We start from the raw sequence: 24,232 nt of genomic DNA, 5'->3' as shown, positions 1-24,232 counted from the left end.
TTTTTAAAGTATTCTACTTTACAATGATTCATTTAAAAAGAAAACCCTAAAAGGAACATATTTCTCATTTTCCTGAGGCTGTTTAAGGACACTTTCTTCTACAATAATGTATTAAATTAAACTAAAAGCTGTTGTAAAAATGGAAGAAATACGAAGTGGAGCAAGAAGGGCTTCTGATTCACCAAGTCAGCTTTATTATGTCTGGGTTTGTTCGCACCATCGGAATGACAGAGTCCTGAAACAATTTGGGAGATCTCCTCATATTGCAGCCAATTAAGAGGTTACTTGAAAAGACAATCAATTGCTCCAAGAGGACAATATCCTTCTAAAAAAATAAAAGCAAAATTTACCCCAGCTGGTGTGGCTCCCTGGATTGAGCACTGGCCTACAAACTGAAAGGTCATCTGTTTGATTCCCATTCAGGGCACATGCCTGGGTTGTGGGCCAGGCCCCCAGCTGAGGGTGTGTGAGAGGCAACCACATTGATGTCTCTCTCCCCCTCTCTTCCCCACTCTCTGAAAATAAATAAATAAATAATAGATGGAAGAACTATAATCATCTCAGAAAGAGAATTTGTTAAAATAGTGTTCTTTCTTTTAATAGGGCCAAGAGATAAAATTTTATTCAAGAAGTAATCTGTACACCCTTTAGTTGTTTGATTGTAGTCACTGTCATAGCTAGATCTGAGTGAGGAAATGGTCCAGTTCTCACTGTGCTTCATTCACTGACTTGTTTACTACAGTAGAAAATCCTGAGTCTTTGAGACATTTTCCTGCTCAGCTTGATTCATTCAGAGCTCTACCAAAACAAGTGACTGTTTGGTCTACAACATGGCAAAATGACAATGACATTTTTTTTTTTTTTGGTACTACTGAATTCACTGGTTATTTTGGTACAATGTAAATAAATGGCTTTTAGAGTCTCACCTAGTCCATATTACACAACAATTTCCAGAGGCAGCCATAAACATCTGCATTAACTTGGCAGGCCATGTCCCTCCTGGGCTTATTCCCCGCTATTTAAAATGCAAGGTTTAGATTATTGGCTTTCTAATACTCCCACCAGCTCAGGCATCGCATGGATCTCTTCCTGCTGCTTACCCCGTTCTTAGGTGGTCTCTCTTGTTAGGTGCCTAGAGCTGGTCAGTGTCTTGTATGTAAATTAGAATTGCTTGTTGACTTCGTCATGACATGAAAGTTGGGCAGCATTCTGCATCTTATTTACTGGATCTTTGTCCTTCCATTTGAGAAGTATGGTTTCTGAGAAATATGACCGACATGTTCAAATGCATGAATTAGGGAATGGTTTCAGTTTTTTCACTGTTCAGAAAACTGAACATCATCATTGCCTTATAAATACCACATGGGAAGGACCTTTTTACTTCATTGCCTCTGTATTCATTTTGATACATTCTTCTCACTGATACATTGAAATGCCCAATTTTTCTAGGCTCTGTCTAAAAGAAGAACCATCACACATTCACTCGTTTTATTATTCAGTAATTTAAAAATCTTCATTTTGGACCTATGTTCCAAATCTTAGTGATGACCAACAGCCAAGGGTCCTGCCCTTGTGGAATTTATATTCTAAACAGAGATTGGAGGAGTAGTTTAAAAGACAGACAACAAACACAACAGCTTCTAAAAGTAAGAAGACCCGTGAAGAAAATAAAATACAGTGATTAGGTGAAGGGGGAGTTTTAAAAATAATGTGGTCAACTGATAAGTAAGATCAGAACAAAAAGCACTCCAGGAGGAGATATTGTAGTATCGGCCAAAATCAGACTGGTTTGGGGGCTAAACCTGTCCTTGCTTGTTTTAAACAAAATGAGATGGAAATTCAAAGATTCCAGGAGACAGAGACCAGTCAAAGAATTTTTAGGCTTTCTCTATTCCTCATGCCAGACAGTTATGAGATATTGCTTAGATAGCTTTCACCTCTCTGCCGTGGGGTGAGTCACACCAAATGGCTGCTTCTTCCTGGACCTCAGACTAAAGTCCAGTCAATCACTTGGATAAAGGAGCTTCCAGGCATGCTCTGGTGATTGCGTCAAAGGTGGGTCTGAACCATCCCTTAGCTGGAGCAGAATTCATGGGCTGGTATGGTTTCCTCACCTCATTTAAGGCACTAAGACTCAAATCCCTTTCTGTTTTCCAAATCGAAACATTTGAAGATTAGGCAGCATCTTTTCAGATTTAGGAGAAACTTCTCACAGGAATTTTGTAAACATGGCATGTTCTCTTGTTGCAATATGAATAATGTATCTAATGGAAAGGAACATTCAGACCTTGATATAACTTTCTTGACAATCACAATTAGTTAATTTTACATTCTTTTCCAAGAGAAAAGGAAAGATTATGAGCTTCAAAAGCCCTTCAGGCCCATACAGTCAAATTGGATTGAAGGTCTCCCACAGGACAGTATTTAGGCCCTAAGGCAAGTATAACTCTGGGTGGTTTAAGAACAGAAAAACTGCCAGAGGGCTGGAATTATGGAACCAGAGAGATGAGGTGAAGAAGGAGGCAGGAGACAGGCCATGGTCATTTCACAATAGATCATTAAAAATTCACATCATTAAATGCATGTTGACATATACTAAAATTCATTTATACCTTTTGGATTTGTGCCATTACAATATTATTAAATTATTAATTTCACAGATAGGTTTACATTATATTGCAATGAATATAGTCTACTGATTATTGACAAAAGTTTTCAACAAATGTAACAAATGGTGCTAGAATAATTTGACACCTATATGCAAAAAAAAAAAAAAAAGAGAAGAAGAACCTACACACAGACCTTATATTCAACTTTGATGAAAATTACTCAAGATGGATTGTAGATTTAAATGTATAATGTAGGACTATAAAATTTCTAGAAGAAAACAATCAACTTGACCTTGAGCTTGGTGAAGAATTTTTAGATACAATATAAAAGCACTATCTATAAAAGCAAAAATAAGTTCAACTTTATTAAAATTATAAACAAACTTGTGCTCTGGGACACTGTTTAGAAAATGAAAAGATAAGCCACAGACTGGGAGAAAATATTTGCAAAACACATGTCTGATAAAGAACTTGTCCCCCATATATGAATAACTTAAAACTAAACAATAAGAAAACAAGTAACTTAATTAAAAATGGGCAAATATCTGAACAGACACTTAACCAAAGATCTATAGATGGCAAATAAGCATATAAAAGATGCTCAACCTCATTTGTAATTAAGGAAATGCAAATTAAAACAACAATGAGATACTACATTATCTATTAAATGACCTAAAACTAAGAATACCAATTGCTGGCCAGGATTCAGAGCAACAGGAGTTCTCATTCATTGCTAATGGGAATGCAAAGTCACTTTGGAAGACAGTTTGACTGTTTCTAATAAACCTAAACATAGTCTTACTGTATGATTCAGCAGTTATGCTCACAGGTATTTACCCAGTAAATATGAAAACATGTCCATACAAAAAGGTGCACATGGATGTTTATAGCGGTTTTACTTATTATCATCAAAAACTGTAAGAAACCAAGATGTACTTCAATAAACAAATGTCTCAACAACTGTGGTACATCCCTATAATGGCGTAACATTCAACAATAAAAAGGAATGAATTGCCCTGACCAGGTGGCTCAGTTGGTTGTTGGTTGGAGCATTGTCCCGTACACCAAAAGGTCATGCGTTTGATCCCTGGTCAGGATGCGTATGGGAGGCAACTGATCAATGTTTCTGTCTCACATCTCTCTCTCTCTCTCTCTCTCTCTCTCTCTCTCTCTCTCTCTCTCTCTCTCGTTCTCTCTCTCTTCCTCATTAATAAACATATCCTTAGATGAAGATTTTTTTAAAAAAGGACTAATTTATCAAGTCTGCAGAAAAAAAGGATTCTTCTTAAATGCATATTGCTAAATGAATAAAGCCAGTCTGGAAAAGGCAAACCATAGACATTTAAGGAAATAAGTGATTGCTGAGGGTTCAGGGAGATGGAGGGTAAAAACAGGTTAAGCACAGGGATTTTTTTTTTTTTAGTACAACTGAACTATTCTATGTGATACCATAATGGTGAATAGATATCACTATGCATTTGTCAAAACCCATAGAGCTTTAGAGTACCAAGAGTGAACCTTATTATATACAAATTGAAAATTTCCTTTAGGTGGTCAGTGGCAGAGGATCGATCCCAGGATGGAATGCAGAATATACCAAATGAATTCAACTGTTACAAATACATGAAACAGCCTTACTAAAGGCTTCTAGTCTATTTGTTTCTAATTAGTTCCACATGAAAGTAACCTTAGCAAAGGCCTTGGATGGTCATAGTTCTCCTGTCTGATGCTTTGCTTATTACTGGCTTCTGTGCTAGGCCTGTCCCTCTCTCCTTCAATTAAATCATCTTTGCAAATTAAATGATTCCTATTATCTGAGGAAGAGCATTTAATGGAAGACTCTGTTACAGTTTCTGAGACAATGTTCTCTCTGGCTCTTTGTCAGGAAGCAGTTGCGATTCACTTTTCTAGCTTGGTTGACCCCTCTATGACTGGCCTCTCAGTCAAGTTAGATTACAGGTCTCTGACAGAGCAGAACTACAATGTTTAAACATCTATGTTTGCTAACCGGCTCCTTTAGACCTGAATTTCATCTCTCTCGTGGTATCTTGTCAAACACAATAAGGAGTAGCTAGTACATACTAATATTCAGAGTTTTTCCATTCTCTTCTAGAATAATGGGCTCCATAGCTACGATAAGTGAGAACTTTGCCAAATTTGTTGCCACAGCCTGACAAGGGTCATCAGGTTTGCAGCCTGCAATATTCATTTCCTCATTCCCTATTTCACAAGTGATTAGCCAACACCACATTTTGTTTGATAGCACACTGGTTCTAGTGCCAGTTTCCAAATATATTAGGGCCCAGCTAGGTGGCTGTAACAAAACGCCTCCAAAATACAGTGGCTCAAACAACATTTTTTTCCTCTTTGTCATAGCAAAACAGAAGTCATCTCTGTTCGTGAAATGGTCTAGAGCACATTGTTGCACTGCCATCTGCTAGTATCTCATGGTCAAAGCCAACTCGCCGCTACCTAACTGTGCCCCTGTCTGAGCAAAGAGAAAGACAGGACACTCCTGTTCCAGTGACCACACCTAACTGCAAGGGAGTCTGTGACGTGTTGTTCCTTGTCTTGTATCTGCTCACACATGTGCAGCTTTCTCTTTCTAAAGAAAAACGGTGGAATGGATTGCAGGAGCAGGTTGAAGTCTCAGTACAGAGCAATGTGAGCTAGGTAGGGTTCCTGACCTGTCCCCTGGGATAGCTCATCTATGGATGGTAGCTCAGGGTCTCCTACAAAACGTCTCTTTGTCCATACAAAGACATTGTGATCAGATCCTCCAGTCATTACTAATAATGTCTTTTCCTGATGAACAAAAGATCTGAAATCTGTGTGGCTATTTGAGAATGACTCTGGCCAGAAGCCCTCGATTTACAGTATCTGCAGATACAGAGAAGCAGGTACCTGAGTCCTGAACAGCTCCATAACCTAGGCAGGTTGTCCGTGGCAAAGCTAGGACTGAAAAACAGCACACTGCAGTCCCTTTCACTAAATCTGGGCTTTTAAAATGAATATAGTAATCGAAAAATGATCTCAACAGAACAGAACACAGCAACAGACTAAATCTCACATGCCATTCTCTTAGATAATTCAATACTTTATTAACTTTTTAAATTACTGTGACACACTGCTAACTCCTACTTAACTTGTGGTTTTGATGATCTTGGAGTAGTTTTTGTCATACATTTGCAAAGTAAGTGCTGTCCTAGCTTGCCTTCGTGTCTTCTTTCACCAGTTACTATTTCTTTTTGTATCAAATTATATATGCTTATTTTTTCTTTTCTTTTTTTTAAAATCCTTATCTGAGGACATGCTTATTGATTTTAGAGGAGAGAGGAGAGAGAGAGAAAAAGAGAGAAACATTGATGTGAGGCAGAAACATTGATTGTTTGCCTCTCATACAGGCCATGACCAGGGATGGAACCCACAACCCGGGCATGTGCCCTGACCGGGAATCAAACTCTCAACCTTCTGGTTTGTGGAACAACACTCCAACCAAGTAAGCCACACCAGCCAGACTTTTTTTTTTTTTTCCTTTTTATTAAATTTATTGGGGATGACACTTTCATAAAATTATATAGGTCCATCAATAGATGAGTGGACAAAAAAGTTGTGGTACATTTACAGAATGGAATACTACTCAGCCAAAAAAAAGAAAAGAAAATTTTACCCTTTGCGACCACATGGATGGACCTGGAGAGCATGCTAAATGAAATAAGCCAGTCAGAGAAAGACAAATACCATACGATTTCATTCATATGTGGAATCTAATGAACTAACAAGCAAAACAGAGACAGACTCATAGGTAGAGAGCAGGCTGACAGCTGCTGGGGTTAGGGGGACTAGGTACAATAGAAGGATTGAGAGAAAAAACTCATGCACAGAGACAGCAGTGTGGTGATTGCCTGGATGCCGGGGGAGGGGGAGGGGGAGGGGGAGGGGGAGCGGGAGGAGGTACGGTGGGGATAAATGGTGATGGATGAGACTTGGGATAGTGAACACACAATAGAGTCCATAGACGTGTTGTAGAACTGGGCGCCTGAAACCTGTGTGATTTTTTCCCCTAGTGCTCTGTATGGGTCACTATTGACTTTGTTGAATTTACAGTCCTTTCGAATCCCATTTAACATGAGATGCTTTATAAAGTCAAACCCTGGGACTAAACAAAAATTTTTACTGAAGTTAAATTTGTATCATATCCATTATAGGCCCCCCCCCCCACTTTACTATATTTATCACTATTATTTTTTTAAAAAGTTAGACTGGGATTTATTGCTTTCAATCTCAGTGGGGAAATAGAGGAAATCAAACCATATACCAATATTAATCATATTTCTCTTGCACAATAATCACTTCCACTCACAAAAAAACAACTGTGTTGCAGGCTCTTTAAATATGTGTGTTTTCCGGGTCTCACTTTTTCAGAGATCGTCACAACCTGGGAAAAACTTCAACAGCTGTTAAATGCACATAACTATTAAATATGTTGCTGAAGTATATTGAATATACAATATACACATGGAGCAATATGCTGCTGAAGTACTTAAGTCCATGATACTTTGAGGTGGCAAAGGAGATATTACCAAAGGAAGAATATTTTGTAAGCATCAAATATTCAGCCTCAAAGATTCCTTTTTGTTTATTTTTTGTTCATATAAGGATTTGTGGGTCTCCCAAAAGCCACCGTCACTTCTGACACCTGTTGCAAATTCAAGAGGTCCCCAAGACCACCGGTCGATTTGTCACACTTTCCTTAGCAGAGAAAGAATGAGCTAGAGAAAGCCTTTTTCTATTACACATGTGCTTTAATGGTATCAACAATTCCTTTGCTTATATACATGCTTCTGGGTGAATGAAAACCAAATTTGAAGTATGATTTATAGCTTATTCTACTGGTCAGAGTAAGCAACAAACCTTCCTCTTCCACCTCCATGCATTCATCCCCATCTGACTTCACTTACCTCCAGCCTCAGGAGACTGGTTCAGTGATAGTGGGTACAGTAAGCTTGCTATATTACACTTGCTGTAATTCCATTTTTAAAAACATAGTGTATTGTCATCTACATATCTCCCTCATCAACTATAATTCTTTAATCTCCTCAAATATCCAGGTAGTGCTCAGATTTCCCAAATTATGCTATACATGTCCTCTCTCTATTGAAGTTTGTTTGAACCATGATTCAGAAAGCTCTGTAGGTTGCATTTGGCTAACATGCCCTTGTCTTCTGTGATCTGTAGATTCTTTCTGTCTCTTTTTTCTTTTTTTCCCTTTGCACTTGTGTTTCTGCTGTTGTAGAAGAAGAAGGGGAAGAAGAAAACAGGAAGAAAGGGGAAAGAGAAGAAGCTGAGTCACTTGTCTCATAGTTTCCTGAAGTCTGTCTTTTTCAGTTTGTTTGTTTTATACATGTTTCTTGGTTTTTTCATTTCTGTGTTGCGAGATTTGATCAGGTTCTGGTTCGGTGGTGGTGCTGGCGGTGGTGTGTGTGTGTGTGTGTGTGTGTGTCTACTTGAGTGATAGTGAGTGCTTTCATCAGAAGCACATAATGATTTTTATTTTTTTGCTTAGCAACTCATTTAAGTATTTAAGTATCACTTTGAAGTAACAGATTTCAACATATTTTGCATTTTAATCCATTGGAGTTACTGTTCTTCTTGACACTTAAGTAGTCTAATCTTTGGACAGTGGAAACTTACTCATATTGGCTCCTAAGTCATTTTTGACATAATCTTATCAGCTTTACTAAAAATTCCAGGCTCATCTAGTACATTTCCTTTCTACCTTAGACTTGTAATTAGCACCCCCTTTTCAAGACCCCTGGACTCTTTTTACAAAAAATGGTGTTTAAAAAACAAAATCTAGGTACTAGGGTAGCTCATTGCTATTATGTTGGTCAATATCTTTAGGCCATCAGTTGATAATGCTGAGAAGTTTTTCTTTTTTTTTTTTAACTAACTAAATGAATGAGTTTGCACTGATATTCCAGTCAATTCAATTCAGGATTATGAGGTTAAACTCATTTATCCTAATGGGTGGGTATCTCTTTTCTCTCACGCCATTAATACCAGTTCCTAATGATACAAACACAACACTCACTTTCTTTATACCTCACTGTACACGTCACAGTCTCCGAATAACCTTATCAGTGCCAGTATCAACAGTATATTTTTAATAATTTTTTCAACTCAAAAGTTCTCTAGGAAAGGGATGGTATTTGAAAACTGACCACATGGATCATTCTTTCTTAAGCAAATACTAATTGCTTGGCTTCAACATATGTATTAATACTTGGTGTCATTTAAGATCTGTATAAAAGCGTTGAAGTTCTGTATGAGTGGAAATCCATCTGAGGAGGAGGATACAATTTTCTGCTCAGAATTGGCACCTGGTAATTCAAATGAGACACAAGAATGTCTATAACTACTTATGTCTGTGCATTAACCAGAGGGCTAAGACATTTGCAGAGAAACTGTCCTGTAATGTGACAAGACTCTCAATGAGGTGGTCTCCCTCCGTGAGAAAGGAACAGTAGGGGCCAAGACATACCCGATTATACCATGGTTCTGTCTGGTATCCCTGAGCCCTTACCATGGCCACTTGGAAGCACTGAAGTAGCAGATGGTAAATTTAAAAGAACAGCCTTTTAAAATTTAAAACAAACCCAAATGTAAACCTCTCTCATCTTCTCCATTCCACTCTTTGCCAAAAAAAAAAAAAAAAAAAAGTGGGGGGGGGGGGTCACAAGTATGATTCCGAGATATTTATTTTAAAAGTATCATTTATCCTATATTTCAAAATCCATTGCAACTCAGATTAAACAGTGTTTTTTCTTTTTCTTTTTTTTATAAGCCAATGGCTCCCTTTTGTCAGCTGTCCCCAGTTGATGCCCAGTCTGTGGAAATGAGTTTGGAGGCTCAAATTTCTAGGAGGTGATAGATAGCAGAGAGGTGAGGTGCAACCGTTGCCCAGTTGACTCTTCCAGAATGATGAGGGACTTCATATATCACTATCCATGCATGAAAGTGAACGTTTCTAACGTTTATTTTTATGAGAAAGTGTCTGTGAGAGAGAAGTGTAAAACCACTGTGGCTTGCTCTCATTCTCTGAGCAGGGATGGGGCATGCCAATGGAATGGTGAGCCATGTATGGTGCACTAGAGGCTGCTAGACTGGCCTATAACAGGAGAGGCCGGCAGCATGCAGTCAGTCACCCACGGTGGAGCGGGGACACCAAGCACTGTTTAGTCTTTTTAAGTAGATAGTAAGAAAGTGTAGCCTTCTTATCAAAATGACATTCAAAGTTTATACTTCAAGTTACTCACAGACGCCACATCCAAGCACGTAACAGTGGGAGAAAAGAAATTCTTTGCATGGACCAGGAACTGAAGAGAAATGCAAGACAGAAGCCACAGGACAGCCATCTCAGCACCAAGAGTGGCAGAGATGAGGGATGCCATTGCCCAGGGCCACAGAAAAGTGGGATGGAGTGGAGGTCACTCCCCCACACCTTCCTTTCCCCAGCCTGGGGACAGAGGCAGAAAAAGGTGCTGCCTGGAGCTACCGCTTGTAATGCTCCAAGTGCCCAGGCAGATATGAGGACAGACTCAACCTTCAGGACCGAGTCTAGTTGGTTTATCATTTGACCTTAAACTATTCTTCATATCGTGGTAGAATAAGAACACTTCACATCAACAGAAGAAATGGTTTTGGACAAAGGGTCTTTGGGGCTGGGCTGAGGCAACCACAAAATCTCTGAAGAGTGAGGAGGAAGAGGGAGAAAAAGAAAAGTACTGCCTCAAGTGATCTAAAAACTGAAATCCTAAAACATGCAAACAAAATTAACACAAAGAAAGGTAGCAAGTCATATAAAATATTGGGAAATAAAATCATTTGAGACAAAATGAAAATAAATATGCCAACTTAAAAAGACTTTAAGATAAGTATGTTTAGAGTTATCAAGGAGATATGAAAAGGAATAGCATCATTTCAAAGACATGGAAAGTTATGCAAAAAGATAATTTTTAAAATCCAGTAAACTGAATAAACTATAAACTTGGATAATCAAAATTTGAATAATGTAAGTAAGCAACATGATTTTAAACATGTTATATATATATTTATAAATATTGTAAGTTTAGAAAAATGTTAACTATTTCTATTTGTATAAATTATATGTGTGTCTGTATTCTATACCTAACAAATAGAATATATGCATACTATTCAGGTACACATGGAACATTGGATGTCTCATCAGATTTCAGTGAATCAGATTTAATGTAGTAAAAGATGATGAAAAAAATATATATGCACACACAAGCAAATAAAATTGTGTTGTGTTTTTTAAGTTACAAATGAACCAAAGAAACAATAACAATAAAATTATAGCCAAACAACCACAAAAGCAGAAGATTCCAAAATTTATGGGAATCAGCCAAAATCTTTAAGGGAAATCATAGTCTTATTTTATTTAGTAGCAGAAATAATTAACATAAAAGCATATTTAGTAGGCAGTATCAGACACTAAATATTTCTTGTTCATCTGGGCATATTGCACGATCACTTACCACTGTTGCCTTGAAGTTATGTGTAGCCTATGACTTGCTTTGGTCAATGGAATGAGTAGAAGGAATTTTGTGCCAGTTTTAGGCAGGGACTTTCTGCGCTAGTATACAGTTGGCCAGACACTTTGTTCTTACATTGCCAATTAGGGAAGCATGGAGATGGAGCTTCCCTTAGCCTAGGTACCTGAGTAAGGATGACCATCTTCTGATCCCTCTCTGACTCTCTTCCGTCTGTCCACATGAGCGTTGCAACAGCATCGTAAGGACAGACTGCCACCGTCTTGTTTCCAGGTTAGCTTTCCACAGTTATTACCTGGATTTCTGTCTTCTACAAGCTAATTTATTTTAATGTTCTTCTTTGCAATCTGTTGGCCTAATCATCTAATGAGCCTCGTCTTTTAAAATCACATTTTATTGTTTTTTTCAGTCTCCAGTTTTTTTAGTAGCATCTGGGAGCTTTCAGACACTTTTCCACAGACTAATAAAAAATGCTTACAAATACAATCAAATAAAGCTCAGAGTCTGAAAACAAGTTTTAAACTGGTTATAAAGCCAGACAACTGTCCTAGTAGTTAATCCCCCCATCTTACCCACTGACACTTCTTTAGTTACCAAACCTTCCACGGCCATTAACGTAGACTCCATCAGTCCCGTCCTTGCAGCTGTGCTGGTCCCTGGAAAGAGAACTAAAGGGTCCACTATTATGGGAGGGCTCCTCACCCTGTCATGTCACACAGACTTCCAAGTGATGTCTGACTTTGGTTTGTAAACACTGCAGTGTGATTGCAATGTTTTTGCAAAGGAGTTTTATAAAAGCTTTGGAAATGATCAAAGAAAAAAATTTTGAATTGAAGAAAGAAACTCTACCACGTTGACATGTATGACAAAACATTTGGGAGAAACAAGAAAACAAATTGTTCTAAATCCATATACTTTCAAAACCTCTAGAGTAGACACCAAGTGGAATGATAGTTTAAATTGCCAATACTCACCAGCAAGACTCAAGTCATACTAGATGCACTTCTCTCTTTGAATAAATATTTTTTAAAATTAAAGATGCTTTTAAATATAAGGTTATTCTTTAAGGTTTAAGTAATCTTATAAATCTTACAAGCTTATTGTTCAAAAATATCTATTTTTTTTTGGACGAAAAAATTTTCAGATTTTGAAAAGTTTCTGAATTTATTATATTTTTGAATTTTAAAATACTCCCCAAACCATTTGGGGATCTGTTCAGGCCTGAGACGGGCTGTGAGAGTGATTATTGACATTCGAAGAATCCAAATTGCTAGAAATGCCAAACAAGGTGGTGATGGTTTATGCTCTTTGGTCATCTGAACAGAAAGAAGAATTGAATGAATAGCCATTGTGCTGTCAGAAATGTCCGGTCAGTACTGGCAACTTTGTTGATCTTGGAAACCTGCTGTCTCTAATCTGTGCTTGGTGACCTTTGAAGTTCCAGTAATATTTGCTTGCTAATGAATCAGACTTTGTTCCAGCCATTCCTGTCCACTGATTTTGCATTCGTCAATAATTTTTATTGAAAAGCCACTAAGACCAGAGCAGGGTATTCTGTTGGGTGCTAGCTTCAACTCTGAATCCAGGCTGCCTTGCTTCAAATCCTGGCTCTCTGCCAGTTACTGGCTGGGTAACGTTGGGCAGATTCCTTGACCCCTTTCTGCCTCGATATCCTCATTAATAAAACAAGAATAACAATAGACACTACCTCAAACAGTTGCTGGATGATTAAATGAGTTACTACAAGTAAAGGGCTTAGAAGAGTTGCTGGCATTTACTAAGCACCAATAGCTCCTACTAAGATACATTGTACAAAGTTTCATTTTAATGGGAGCAGGTGATATGTAAGCTGCTCATAAAAAAATAAATTAATTAACCACAGAGAAAACAATATTAACTAGGAATTGGAGCTGGGTGCTGTGTCCTAGTTCTGTTGTTGTTTTGATATTCTGTCTGATAGTGACTATCACACTTGCCCCAATGCCTTGCAGCTTGATAAGGAGATCCAAATGACATAATGTATACTTTCTGCATGAAGGCTTCCCCTCATTTTTAGCCAAAATTAATTGCTCTTTCTTGGGCACTCCTTATGGGGTTGACTTGTATTTTCTCTTTTAATTGAATTTATTGGGGTAACATTGGCTAATAAAATCATGCAGGTTTCAATTGTACAGCTCTATAAGACATCATCTGCATACTGCATTGTGCACTCATCCCCAAAGTCAAGTCTACTTCAGCCACTATTTGTCACCCCTTTACCCTCTTCTACCCCCCAACCTGTTCCCCCTGGGCAACCACCATACTGCTGTCTGTATCTGTTTGTTTGTTTATTTTTACTTCTTAATCTCTTCACCTTTTCCACCTAGCTCCCCAAATCCCCTCCTTTCTGACAGCTCTGTCTGTTCTATGTTATTTTCACCATGATACTTTTCACACCAAGTCTTATACTGCAGTTAGTTTTTATGTGCTCTTTTTCTCCAACGAGATAAGGAGTTAGCAGCAGAGACACCGTTTGACTCACTTTTAAAATACCATTTAACATCGTGACTTGAACATAATAGACATGTATTAACTGTTCATTAAAAAGGGCTCTGACAAATAGGGCTTGCCAGATAAACAGAATTATTATTATTACTATCATTGTTGTTATAATTACTACTACATGTGACTTTACTGTGTAAAGTGACATGGCTTGTTGGCATGAATTCGAGTAATAAAGTTGGGTGGGGTCAGAATGGAGCAACCCACACAAGGATCACAGATGCACCCCACAGATATTGACCACTGTAATGAAGTGAAACATAACTTTCTTGCTGGTAGGATCTTGCCTTCAATTTTTTTTTTAAGTGCAATAAAGTGAAGCACATAAAATAAGGTATGGCTGTATTTACATAAATTCTGACTTCATGTATTTTTGCTTTCTCTGCATTATCCCTTTATGTGAAAATACACACATTAGGTGAAAGTATTTTTCTAGTTTTTAATTGTGTGAAGTGAGAAATAATCCATTATTATGGGGACTGCGAAAAGCCTTTTGATCCTCCTGCGTTGTTACCATTTGATAAATGAGGTGTATAGAAGCAGATAATTAGGTCCTTGTCTAAATTTCAGCTAGAACTTGGGGGTTGATTTATTTATTCATCTATTCTTTAAAAACCTATTTCAATGCTTCTTTGCTATGTGCTAGGCACTACACAAGGACAGTGGGGACCCACAGTGTTCAAGTCTATTATATATGGATAAACAGGTATCTCCATTAAGATGCAAAAAAAAAAAAGGGAAACACCGTAGTCTGGCTGAATCAATGTGAAAACACAGCTGGGGATCTTTGATCTTCTTTTTTAAACATATTAGGTGCTTTCCTCTTGTGGTAATTGGATCTGTCAACTTAAATGAATGTAGCACTCATATTAAGGTATGTTCACTGCACTGATTGAAAACTGACATTCCAAACATATGGGTCTTACTATTAGAAGAATTGTACTCTAAAACAAAGGAGTGTTTGGACCACCAGGAACTCTGCTGAGAACTGTCGTTTTCATGACTGAACTTGGGCAAGTAATCTATCCTTGTTAGGTCATCTATAAAACCGGGATAATAACAAGCTGTTTCTAGATTTCCTTGAAGAATTAGATTTACAAATTCAAGAAGAAACTATGCTGCTTTGCAATTCTGTGACTGGACCAACTTGATGTCCATAGATCTATTGGAGGTATATGTTAAAAATACAAATCAAAGTAAGTTTACTTTATCTCTTTAAAGAATGTGTGGTATATGGATGTTTCTCATCAGCTTATCTGTAAATGTATCTGTATCTGTAAAGCAAGAAGTTTTTAATGAGACATAGACTTTCATTTTTCATATCTTCTTTGTAGACCTCTGAAATCACCTTGTGTATTTCATTTAAAATAAATAAATAAATAAATAAATAAAATTGAGCAACTATGCATGGGATTTCTTTCAAAACACAAAGCCTACAAATTTGCATCAAAATAAAAAATGAAGACTGCTTAATTAAAACCTTGACACCATCAACTTCTAATTACATGTTAAAGAGACTGGCATCCTGGGAACACCAACTTAAAATCAGTGTGCATTTTGAGTGTCTCTCATGTGTGCACTTGTGTAATTCATAAAAGGGGTAAAAAAAGAGGTGATTAAATAAAAAGAAAAGAAATGAGTTAAAATTTCTCAAGACATGAATCGTTTCACTCTTTTAAAACAGTTCAGAAGAGAGCAAATTTGTTCTTTCAGAAAAAGAATACAGAATAAAAATTTAGGCCAGAATGTTTGATCACTCTTTTATGTCTAAATTTCAAAGAATGCTTTCTTTGTAAGCAACAAAGATTTTAATAATAAATGTTACTTTTAAAACACACTTCTGAAGCTTGACTACTGGTTGCTGGCATGAATTCTATAGACCATATTGGGTAAGTGGGGGAGGAACAGGCTGTTTATGCCTCTCCTTCTCTAGCACATATACATTTTGCAGCAAAGTGATTGCTTTTCCTTACGTCTTAATTCTTGTTGTCTTCACCAGCCTGTGCCTATTCCCAATTTCTTTTGGTAACGTGGAAACGAGCAGCTCTTTGTTCTCATTGTGTCTGTCCTCTCCCTTTCTTTGTGTTGCAGGGATACTGCTCCCCGCATCTGCCACTGAGCATGCGGAAAAATCCTTCAATAGATTCTTTACTTAGGACTTTTCGGTAGTATTACTCCACTTCTCCAGGTTTTGGTAATAACCAGAATCTCCAAAAGAAAGACCGAAACTTGGAAAGGTGTTGGGTGATACAGGTGGTTCGGTGGTGGTCTAGCAAGTTGGGAGCACGGTTCAGGGGAGTTACCATGCACACTTGCCTGATTTATTGAAGCTCTCACCAAGCACTGTAAGTACAGAACACCTGCTTCACGCAGAAGCTAGAGATAGAGACTAACAACTGAGAAGATGCAAGTATTTCTGAGCAGGTAAGGCACTGAGCCCTTTCTAAAACCTGCTGATACAATGTGCTAGCAGTTCCAGAGCCATGTGGTACAGTGTCACAAAGACTGGGACGTCAAGTCCCTGAGCAGGTCCCTTCGCTAGATAGTATGACAGCTGAGGATGAGAAACAGGTGTGTGGACTTTTCTCAATAAAAATCTAAGATTTCCTTCTGAGTGTGTTCACATTCAAAATGCTAAGTCAATAGTAACAAAATCTGATTCAACTCTTCTGCTTAAAAGCCCCTCCTCCCTCATCTCAAAACATAGTTGCTGTTTTCCACAAGATATAACAAACAGGTTTGCAGGTGAAATAGGGATTTGAGGGTAGAGTTCCGAGGTTTCCTGTTTTTCTTTTGTCCCCCAGCAAGTCTGACTTTTAATAGCTTATCAATTATTTAACAGGTGGAGCCCTGCACAATTTTACTTACGTGTCTCCCAAAATGACTTGTTTTATTCACTATTTGCAGGGCCCAGTCCTAGAAAGGTGTCGGCACAGAGTTCAGTGCTCAGTCTTTTGTTTAATGAATATATGGGTAGATACATAGTATGGAAAAGTGATCGTTTTATTAGGGCAAACAGTGGTGCATTGAATAGTACAAATTAGACCATTTTTTAATAAACTGAAGTGAACATTTGACTCTTTAGGGGACGGCCACTTTCTCTTAGGGGGATTTCTTCTTTCTCCTCGGCCTCCTCTCTCCCACCATTTTGTTACTGTATCACCAATTAGTGGGTTGACTGCTTCCTTTCAAAGTCTTTCTGCGCCCTGTATTTACTTCTCCGTTCTTAGGATAACGTTCCCTTGCCTTTTGGTTTTCTATGGGTTTCATTAGCTACTAGCATTGAGATATTGCGTTTAGCCTAGGGCGGTTCCTGAAAGAGAAGAAACCAGAGGCGCGAGGTGTGCTTCTCCAAGGCTGGCGGCACATGCAGCAGCCGCCCCTTGGGGACCCCATCCCTGGCTGGGAGACCCGCGCAGCGGGCACTCTCTGCAGGGGCCGGAAGATGTGCCAGTGGCGGGAAAGTTCCGGCAAGGTCCAATCAGGCACCTGGGACTAGGTAGCATGGGCGGGGCGGGTGCCCCGCCCCTTGGAAGTGTCGCACCCCTAGGCTTGCCCTCCACCCAAGCCCCGCCCACTCGGCTCCCGCGCTCCGCCCCGCCCTGGAGCCGCGGCTAAAACCCGGAGCCGCCTCGGTGCCCAGGGGACCGGGGAGGCGCTCTGAGCATGTGCAGAACAGCTCGGCAGCGGTTGCCTCGGCCGGAGGCTGGGCCCCGGTGCTGATGCGAGCATCCCACTCGGCTTCAGCCCCAGCGTGGTCCGCCTTCCGCGCCGGGGACGCAGGGAAGGAGCTGTAGCCTCCCCGCGGCCCGAGGAGCCTTGCACAGCGGTGCGCAGCCCCCGGCGGCCGCGGCGCCCTAGGGGCCCATGATGATGGCGGAGCAGGTGAAATGCGCCTCAGCGGGGGGCGGCTCTGGAGCTGGCTCCGGGCCGGTGGTGAACGCAGAGCTGGAGGTGAAGAAGCTGCAGGAGCTGGTGCGCAAGCTGGAGAAGCAGAACGAGCAGCTGCGCAGCCGGGCAGCCAGCGCGGCCGCCGCGCCGCACCTGCTGCTGCTGCCGCCGCCACCGCAGCCCGCCGCGCCGCCCCCCGCCGGGGCCTGCAGCCCGCTGGGTCCGCGGAGCCCCCCGGCCACCGCCTCCGCCTCGGGGGGTCTGGGGCTCGGGCTGGCGCTGGGTGCCGTGGGCGGTGGCGGTGGGAGCGCCGGCACCAGCCCCGCGTTCCCGGGGACCTACTGTCTGCCCAGCCCGGCGCCCTCCCTGCTCTGCAGCCTGGCGCAGCCCCCCGAGGCGCCCTTCGTCTACTTCAAGCCGGCCGCGGGCTTTTTCGGCGCGGGCGGCGGCGGCGGGCAGGAGCCGGGGGGCGCGGGAACGCCTCCGGGGGGACCCCCAGCGTCGCCCTCACCGCCCCCCACTCTGCTGGACGAGGTGGAGCCGCTGGACTTGGAGAGCCTGGCCGCCTGGCGGGACGAGGACGACTACACCTGGTATTGCCGAGCTCCGCTCCCTGCTCTAGGTCCCTGACCTCGGAAGCCCCGGGGACGACGGGGAGGGCGTGGGCAGGAACAGGGGAGCCTCGCTATGTGCCCCCGGACGTGGTGGCCATTGGCAGGTGTCGAGTGGCGCGCTGAGTGGAGGCTTCATGGGGGCGGAAGTCTGCTTCTAATGCCTCCGGCTGACCCGATTGGGGATGAACTGGTCCCCTCCATCTCCATGTGTTGTGCTCTCCCAAGCTTCTCGTTATCCTGAACTGAAAAATCTGTGCTATCTTGTCTTTTTGTAACTCAGTGCTTTTTCCCCCCAGGCTTTTTTGGTAATGACCAAGGATGGATAGGGGTTGGCCTCAGTCTGCGACTGTTTCTGTTCTTTCCTCCCTAACCAACGCGGGATAGGCATTACCACGCTGCCTAGTGATGGCTCTCTCCTTAGAGATTCGTTTTTGCTCTTTGAGTTGGGCAGTCGTACGTCCTCGTGCCCCGCATTTTCGTTGATAGCTTCTCATTTCAGAGAATGACTTATTTTTCTAAAGTGCTGCCCTCACTCACTAGCTTTGCTATATATATAATGTTATCAGAAATAGGGGCTTTTCAGGGAATGGCGTGGGTAGCTTGAAGGCACTCTATTGCCTAGGAACCACTTTAAAATTAAACTGGTGATTGAAAATAAAATGAGATGAGAGGAACTTTTTATTCAGAAACTTTGAAGTTATCAGAAAATTTGAGGCTGGCAGCCTTCGTTCAGTTGAAATCTGGCTAGTTCTTTCTAATTTCCATCAGTGAGCAACTTTGGAGGGGGTTCTAATTCTTTTGTTATTTGTTTTTCATGCTATTTGCTTATGGAGTAATAATATGCTTTCTTCAGTCAATAGAGGTAGTGGGATATGGTCAGGTGAGTAGAAGCTTCAGGTAGGATGGAATTTAGGTTCATTGGGGGGGGGAGTGAACAGCACTCAACTACATAGCAGTGACAAGAAGAGGTGTAGTCCCTCTTTTAACTTGGGTTCTTTTATTTAGGATCCTTCCTATTTTCGCAAGCTGGGTTTTCCTTCCTTCCTTTGTGTTCGTATTGCATGATTGCACAGGAGGGAATGGGAAATGGAGAACCTTACTGGTTTCCTAGTGGGAATTGCGCTGTTCCTTTTCCCTGCCACTCTTACCGGGCAGAAACACTGACTGTAAAGTACATTAACTAATTGGTTTGATGATTCTGAGAATTAAAATGTATGGAGCATATTCACATCAAAGGCTTTCGTCCCCCTTGTTAGTGAATGCTTTACTTTTCAACGGTGGCTCAAGTTGTAAAAATTGAAACAACTGACCACTTTCAGGAACTTTAAACCATTCTTTTTAGAAGCTACACCTTTATTTTTGTGAAACCCAGGCTGTATTGTAATCTCAGCTTCAGCCTGAATGTGGTACTGGGAAATGCTGCCGTGGTGGTTCTTAGGGTATCACTAACTGTAAGCCCTTATGTCACTCATATTACTTTAAATTGATTTAGTGCCCCCCATTGCCCCTTGGCCTTTTCTGAAGATAGTTATTTAAATAATGGAAGAAAACTTGTTTGTATTTTTTATGGGAACCAATTCTGTGCTTTAAAATATTAGCATTTAAATATTATGATACTCTTACTATTTTATAAGTATATTAAATTGGTGATAGTACATACATAGCTAATATAGTTTTAATATTTTATTTTTTGAATGGACTTCTACCATGTTAAGTTATCATCCAACTAGTTGCTAGTATTTGTTATCTAGATTTTTCTTCTGTAGTTTATTTTAAATCAAAATAGCATTGAAATAACTAAAAAAAAAATCACCGACTTAGCTGGATTAGCCTATTAGCACTTCACTAGGTTTGAAGTAAATCTAAGTTGTAGCAGGTTCTGCTCATTTTACTCATCAAGTATATAGGTGAGTAAATAAATCATTGCCTTGACACTACAAATGTTTCTACAGACAAATGGCACAGTATTTATAGAGTACTGAATCTTTCTCAAAACAAACCTAGAAATAGAATTTCAGGTGGAAAAACAGGGAGGGATTGTTAATCTTAGGAGGATGAACTTAAACAGTTTTCAAGGTTGCCTGATTTACAAAGAACTTTCTATCATAGCATTTTATGCATTGAGATGTTTTTGTAATGCAATATTTTGGCCTACTGATGAACAAATCATCACCAGGGTTTAACCCATTTCGTAATGCTCGCAAAGCCCTCTAAAGTTCCTTCATCACTGCAAACTGTGTATGTCCTTGTTTTGTGGTCTCACAAACAGGATACTTTTCATTTGGATCCCCTGGTAGGTTTGCAGGAACGCAACTTATTTTTATTTTTCGTGTTTACTATGAAACAACTGTAATGGATAATATGTACCTGATTATTTTAAAAAGTTAAAAATAAGTTTTTAATTTTTATTGTTAAAAAAAGACAAAGCACCCTGGCTGGTGTGGCTCAGCAGATTGAGCCCTGGCCTGTGAACCAAAGGGTCACTGGTTCGATTCCCAGTCAGGGCACATGCCTGGGTTGAAGGCCAGGTCCCCCAGCTGGGGGCGTGCGAGAGGCAACCACACGTTGATGTTTCTCTCCCTCTTTTTCTCCCTCTCTTCCCCTCTCTGGAAATAAATAAAATCTTTAAAAAAAGGAAGAAGACAAAGCACAGAAGTATAAAGTCGCGTTTTCCCTTCTATCCTTAGTCTACTACCATGACTCAGAGTTAACCCTGTTAGCATTCTGTAGAACCTTCAAGATAAAAACATAATTATATAAATCAATATGCAAATATATACACATCAGGTTTTTTAAAATACTTTCATTGAACTATCTTGGATATCTTTGTTTCCCTGTAAGAATTGCATTATTGTTAAAGTATTAAGGACCAAGTTACTGTTAATTACTACCTACAGTTTTTCATGTATTTTTGTCATGATTTTATCTGAATGAGTTAAACAAAATTGATATTTGATAATTTATTTAGAGTAGTACATCCTGCTAAGATGTCCTGTCTTCAGGAAAAATGTTCATAAATGTAGATTAATCATTGAACATTTTAGAAGTTCTGTCATATAAGTCTATTTTTTTCTAATAAAATCTTAGAATATAACTATACACCTTTTATTAACAACCTGAACAATACTTGGTTCACAAACAATGTATAGAAGCAAAACAGTGAATTTGTAGAGTCAGTATTTGCTGATACTTCATTGGTTAATGAGTGATCTATAAGGTCTCATAGGTCTTTTTTCCAAACAATCATTTAACCTATAAGTATCTTCTATCTATAACAAAACAAAGCAATTTTGATGTTAGAAGAACAATGTGTTTTGTTTTTCATTTTGATGAAGTGCTTTGTCTTATTTCTTCAAATATTTATCTCAGTTGAATTTGAAGTATTTAATTTTGCCAAAATATAACCTGGTTATCTTAGCACAGTGCTGCTAGAATCAAATGTTTCAGAAAATTAAAGTTGATTGTGGTTCTACGACCTTAATTCTTGAGTCTAGTTACTATCATCCCATGGTATGGATATTTCAGCTTGCTTATTTCACTGTTAAGGGACTGGAGTTCCCCCGTGAAATGACTTATGTAAGCCCCTCAGTTATTTACAGAAAGAATTAAGACCAAAACCCAGATTGTTTACACAGATTCAGAAGTGTTTACACCATTGATATTTTTCCTTAGCTTTGATGTGAACCATTGATGGGCTATAAAGTTAGTTTAGTGGATTGATCAACACTTTCTTTTTTAAAATGAAGTGCAGGGAAAAAAAAGAAAAAAAGAAAATAATTAAAAACAAAGTACAGAATTTAAAATCAGAGTGCATTATATCTTACAATACAAACTTGTCTTGGGTAAATTTAGTATCACATGTGTGTGAACTGGGTTGAAATAGTAAATGTATTTTTGCATTGTGGTCAGAGTTAGAAAAACTCCAATTTATACTGTGTGAAAGCAAAATGGGCTTGGGGAAAACAGGAGGGAAAGCATAATAATGTAGCATTGGGGAATAATGTAGCATTGGGGAAAGTCAGGTCTTGCGCATCTTGACCAGGAAGACAAGTCTATATTCAGAAGAAGATGCTAAGATAAAGACATGCCAGCTAATCTATAAAATAGTTATATAAGGAGACCTTTATTTTAGTGGGGTGGCAATTAGCAGAACATTGAGACTTATATAAAGGGATGTTGGCAGGGCTTTTAAACTTGCCCAACTGGAAAGGACAGGAGGGAAGTTTATAATTACATAAAAAAAATTGTGATGTACACAAATTAAAGAACATTTAATGAATGAATATTCATCTTCCATTTGTAACACCAAGACCCTGGACAGCTGGCTGAAATCCTTGCCAATTTTTCATCAAAGCTGTTGAACACCTTGTACTATACATATGGTGCAGCTGAATTAGACCACCTAAACTGTTTTTTTGCATAATTGATTTTCAGTGAAAAGGCCAGAGGGTGCTTCACTCTCTGACAATGCTAATTGAAAACAGCAGTGTTTTCTAGGAGCCAAAGGAATTGACTGATGTGCTTATGTGTCTTTAAAATTAGTAACTTTGAAACACTGCAGGGAGACCCTGGCATAGAAGTTTAGATCTCACAGTGGAGGAGAGGGGAGAGTCTGCTGTAGGACAGTTCCGTAAGTAAAATTTGGACTTCATTTATCCTTTAAATAGCTTAGTGGTGTTAAGTTTCTTTTGCAATAGCTGACCAGCGTGACCCTAGCCAGGTGCTACTTCATTGAATGTTGTTTAATGATTGATTGATTGATTGATCAATATAGATATAGATTGATTGATTTTGCTTATTAGTGCTGATGTTTTAGCTTTCCTTAAAATAAAACTTTTGATTGAAGTCTCTTTAAATTATTTGAAAATTGTTACCTAATACTTTTTAGTGACAGGTATGTGTGTGGGTATACTGGGTATAATATAGATATGGATAGATATTGCTGGATCATTTGTTTTTGTATTTTCTGTGGAAGAATGACTTGAGAACCAAACTTTTACTTGAGAATAATTGACTTTTTTTTCTATACAGTTGTAATACTTTATTGGAAATATTCAGGGTGATTATGGTGGGCTTTGTATTATTTCTGACCTCCCATTGTTAGCACATGCATTAAAGGGATCTGGAATATGAAATACATGGAAAAGAAGAGATTCTATGAGAAGGATAAGTTTCTAGTCACGTGCTTTTGGAAGTTACTGAAGAAAAGTTAGAGAAAATCAGAGTGTGACATTTCATATATTCTTACCAGATTCTAACACACCATCAATTAAACTATAGAAGTTGAAAGAGTGGGTTTGTAACTCACTAGGAAGTACAATATGTTGTATTAATGCTGGCAAAATAGGTTATTGTAAATGTTGCTGGCATTGTAATGACAATGCATAAGGTGCTTTTAAAAAATGCCTCTTTAGAAGATTAGAACCGTTTAGGGGAAATACAGGTTGTTTTTCTTTGCTTATCCAATTTTAGAGATCTGTTGTACTCAGGGGTTTGTAGCCACCTAATCTTTCTAACTACCTTTTTTCTTTATTTAAATTTAGCTGCAGTCCTTAGTCATAGAAATAGTAGGCTAGAGGCTGTCTGAGGTACATTGTTTAGAGACTGACTCTGAAAATAATCACTTGTCCTAATACCATATATTTGCATAATGCTTCAAAAGCTTTATCAAATTAATACAACAAACAGGATGTACATAGTTCAAAATCTCATCTAGAGCAAGGCTATTGCAGAAAGTGCTAGTCCTCTGCTATTTCCTGCCTCTGAGTCTTCCACATAGACATCACTTTATACACCTCTAGCTGTTCCTTTTGTTCTTTATTTCTCAATAGTCTTTCTACAATAGGTACTTAAGACACCTGTAGAGTTGCTTTGGAAAGTGAAGACTAAGCTCTCTTCCTCTCACTCCCAAACCATCATGTCTCCTTTCCCTTCTTATGTTTTTCATGATTTTTGTATTAACTCATTGTAATGACTGCATTATGATTGTAACTATTATTAG

The 24,232-nt window shown here is 39.3% G+C and overlaps 1 protein-coding gene across 2 annotated transcripts in view; it reads left to right on the top strand.

Moving 5' to 3' along the window:
- Positions 1-17,382: 17,382 nt before the first annotated feature.
- SLAIN1 (SLAIN family member 1) overlaps positions 17,383-24,232 on the top strand; it is a 53,421-nt gene continuing 46,571 nt past the window's right edge. For both annotated transcript variants that reach the window (XM_090258124.1, XM_090258123.1), the window contains exon 1: positions 17,383-18,210. In XM_090258124.1, coding sequence (XP_090114250.1) covers positions 17,594-18,210 — 617 coding nt within the window. In that variant the 5' untranslated portion in view covers positions 17,383-17,593. The remainder of the gene's footprint in view (positions 18,211-24,232) is intronic.

Source organism: Furipterus horrens, unplaced genomic scaffold, assembly GCF_987537825.1.
Source record: "Furipterus horrens unplaced genomic scaffold, mFurHor1.1.pri manual_scaffold_12, whole genome shotgun sequence".
In the NCBI taxonomy this organism is placed as follows: Eukaryota; Metazoa; Chordata; class Mammalia; order Chiroptera; family Furipteridae; genus Furipterus; species Furipterus horrens.
This window is presented reverse-complemented; position numbering and strand designations above follow the sequence as displayed.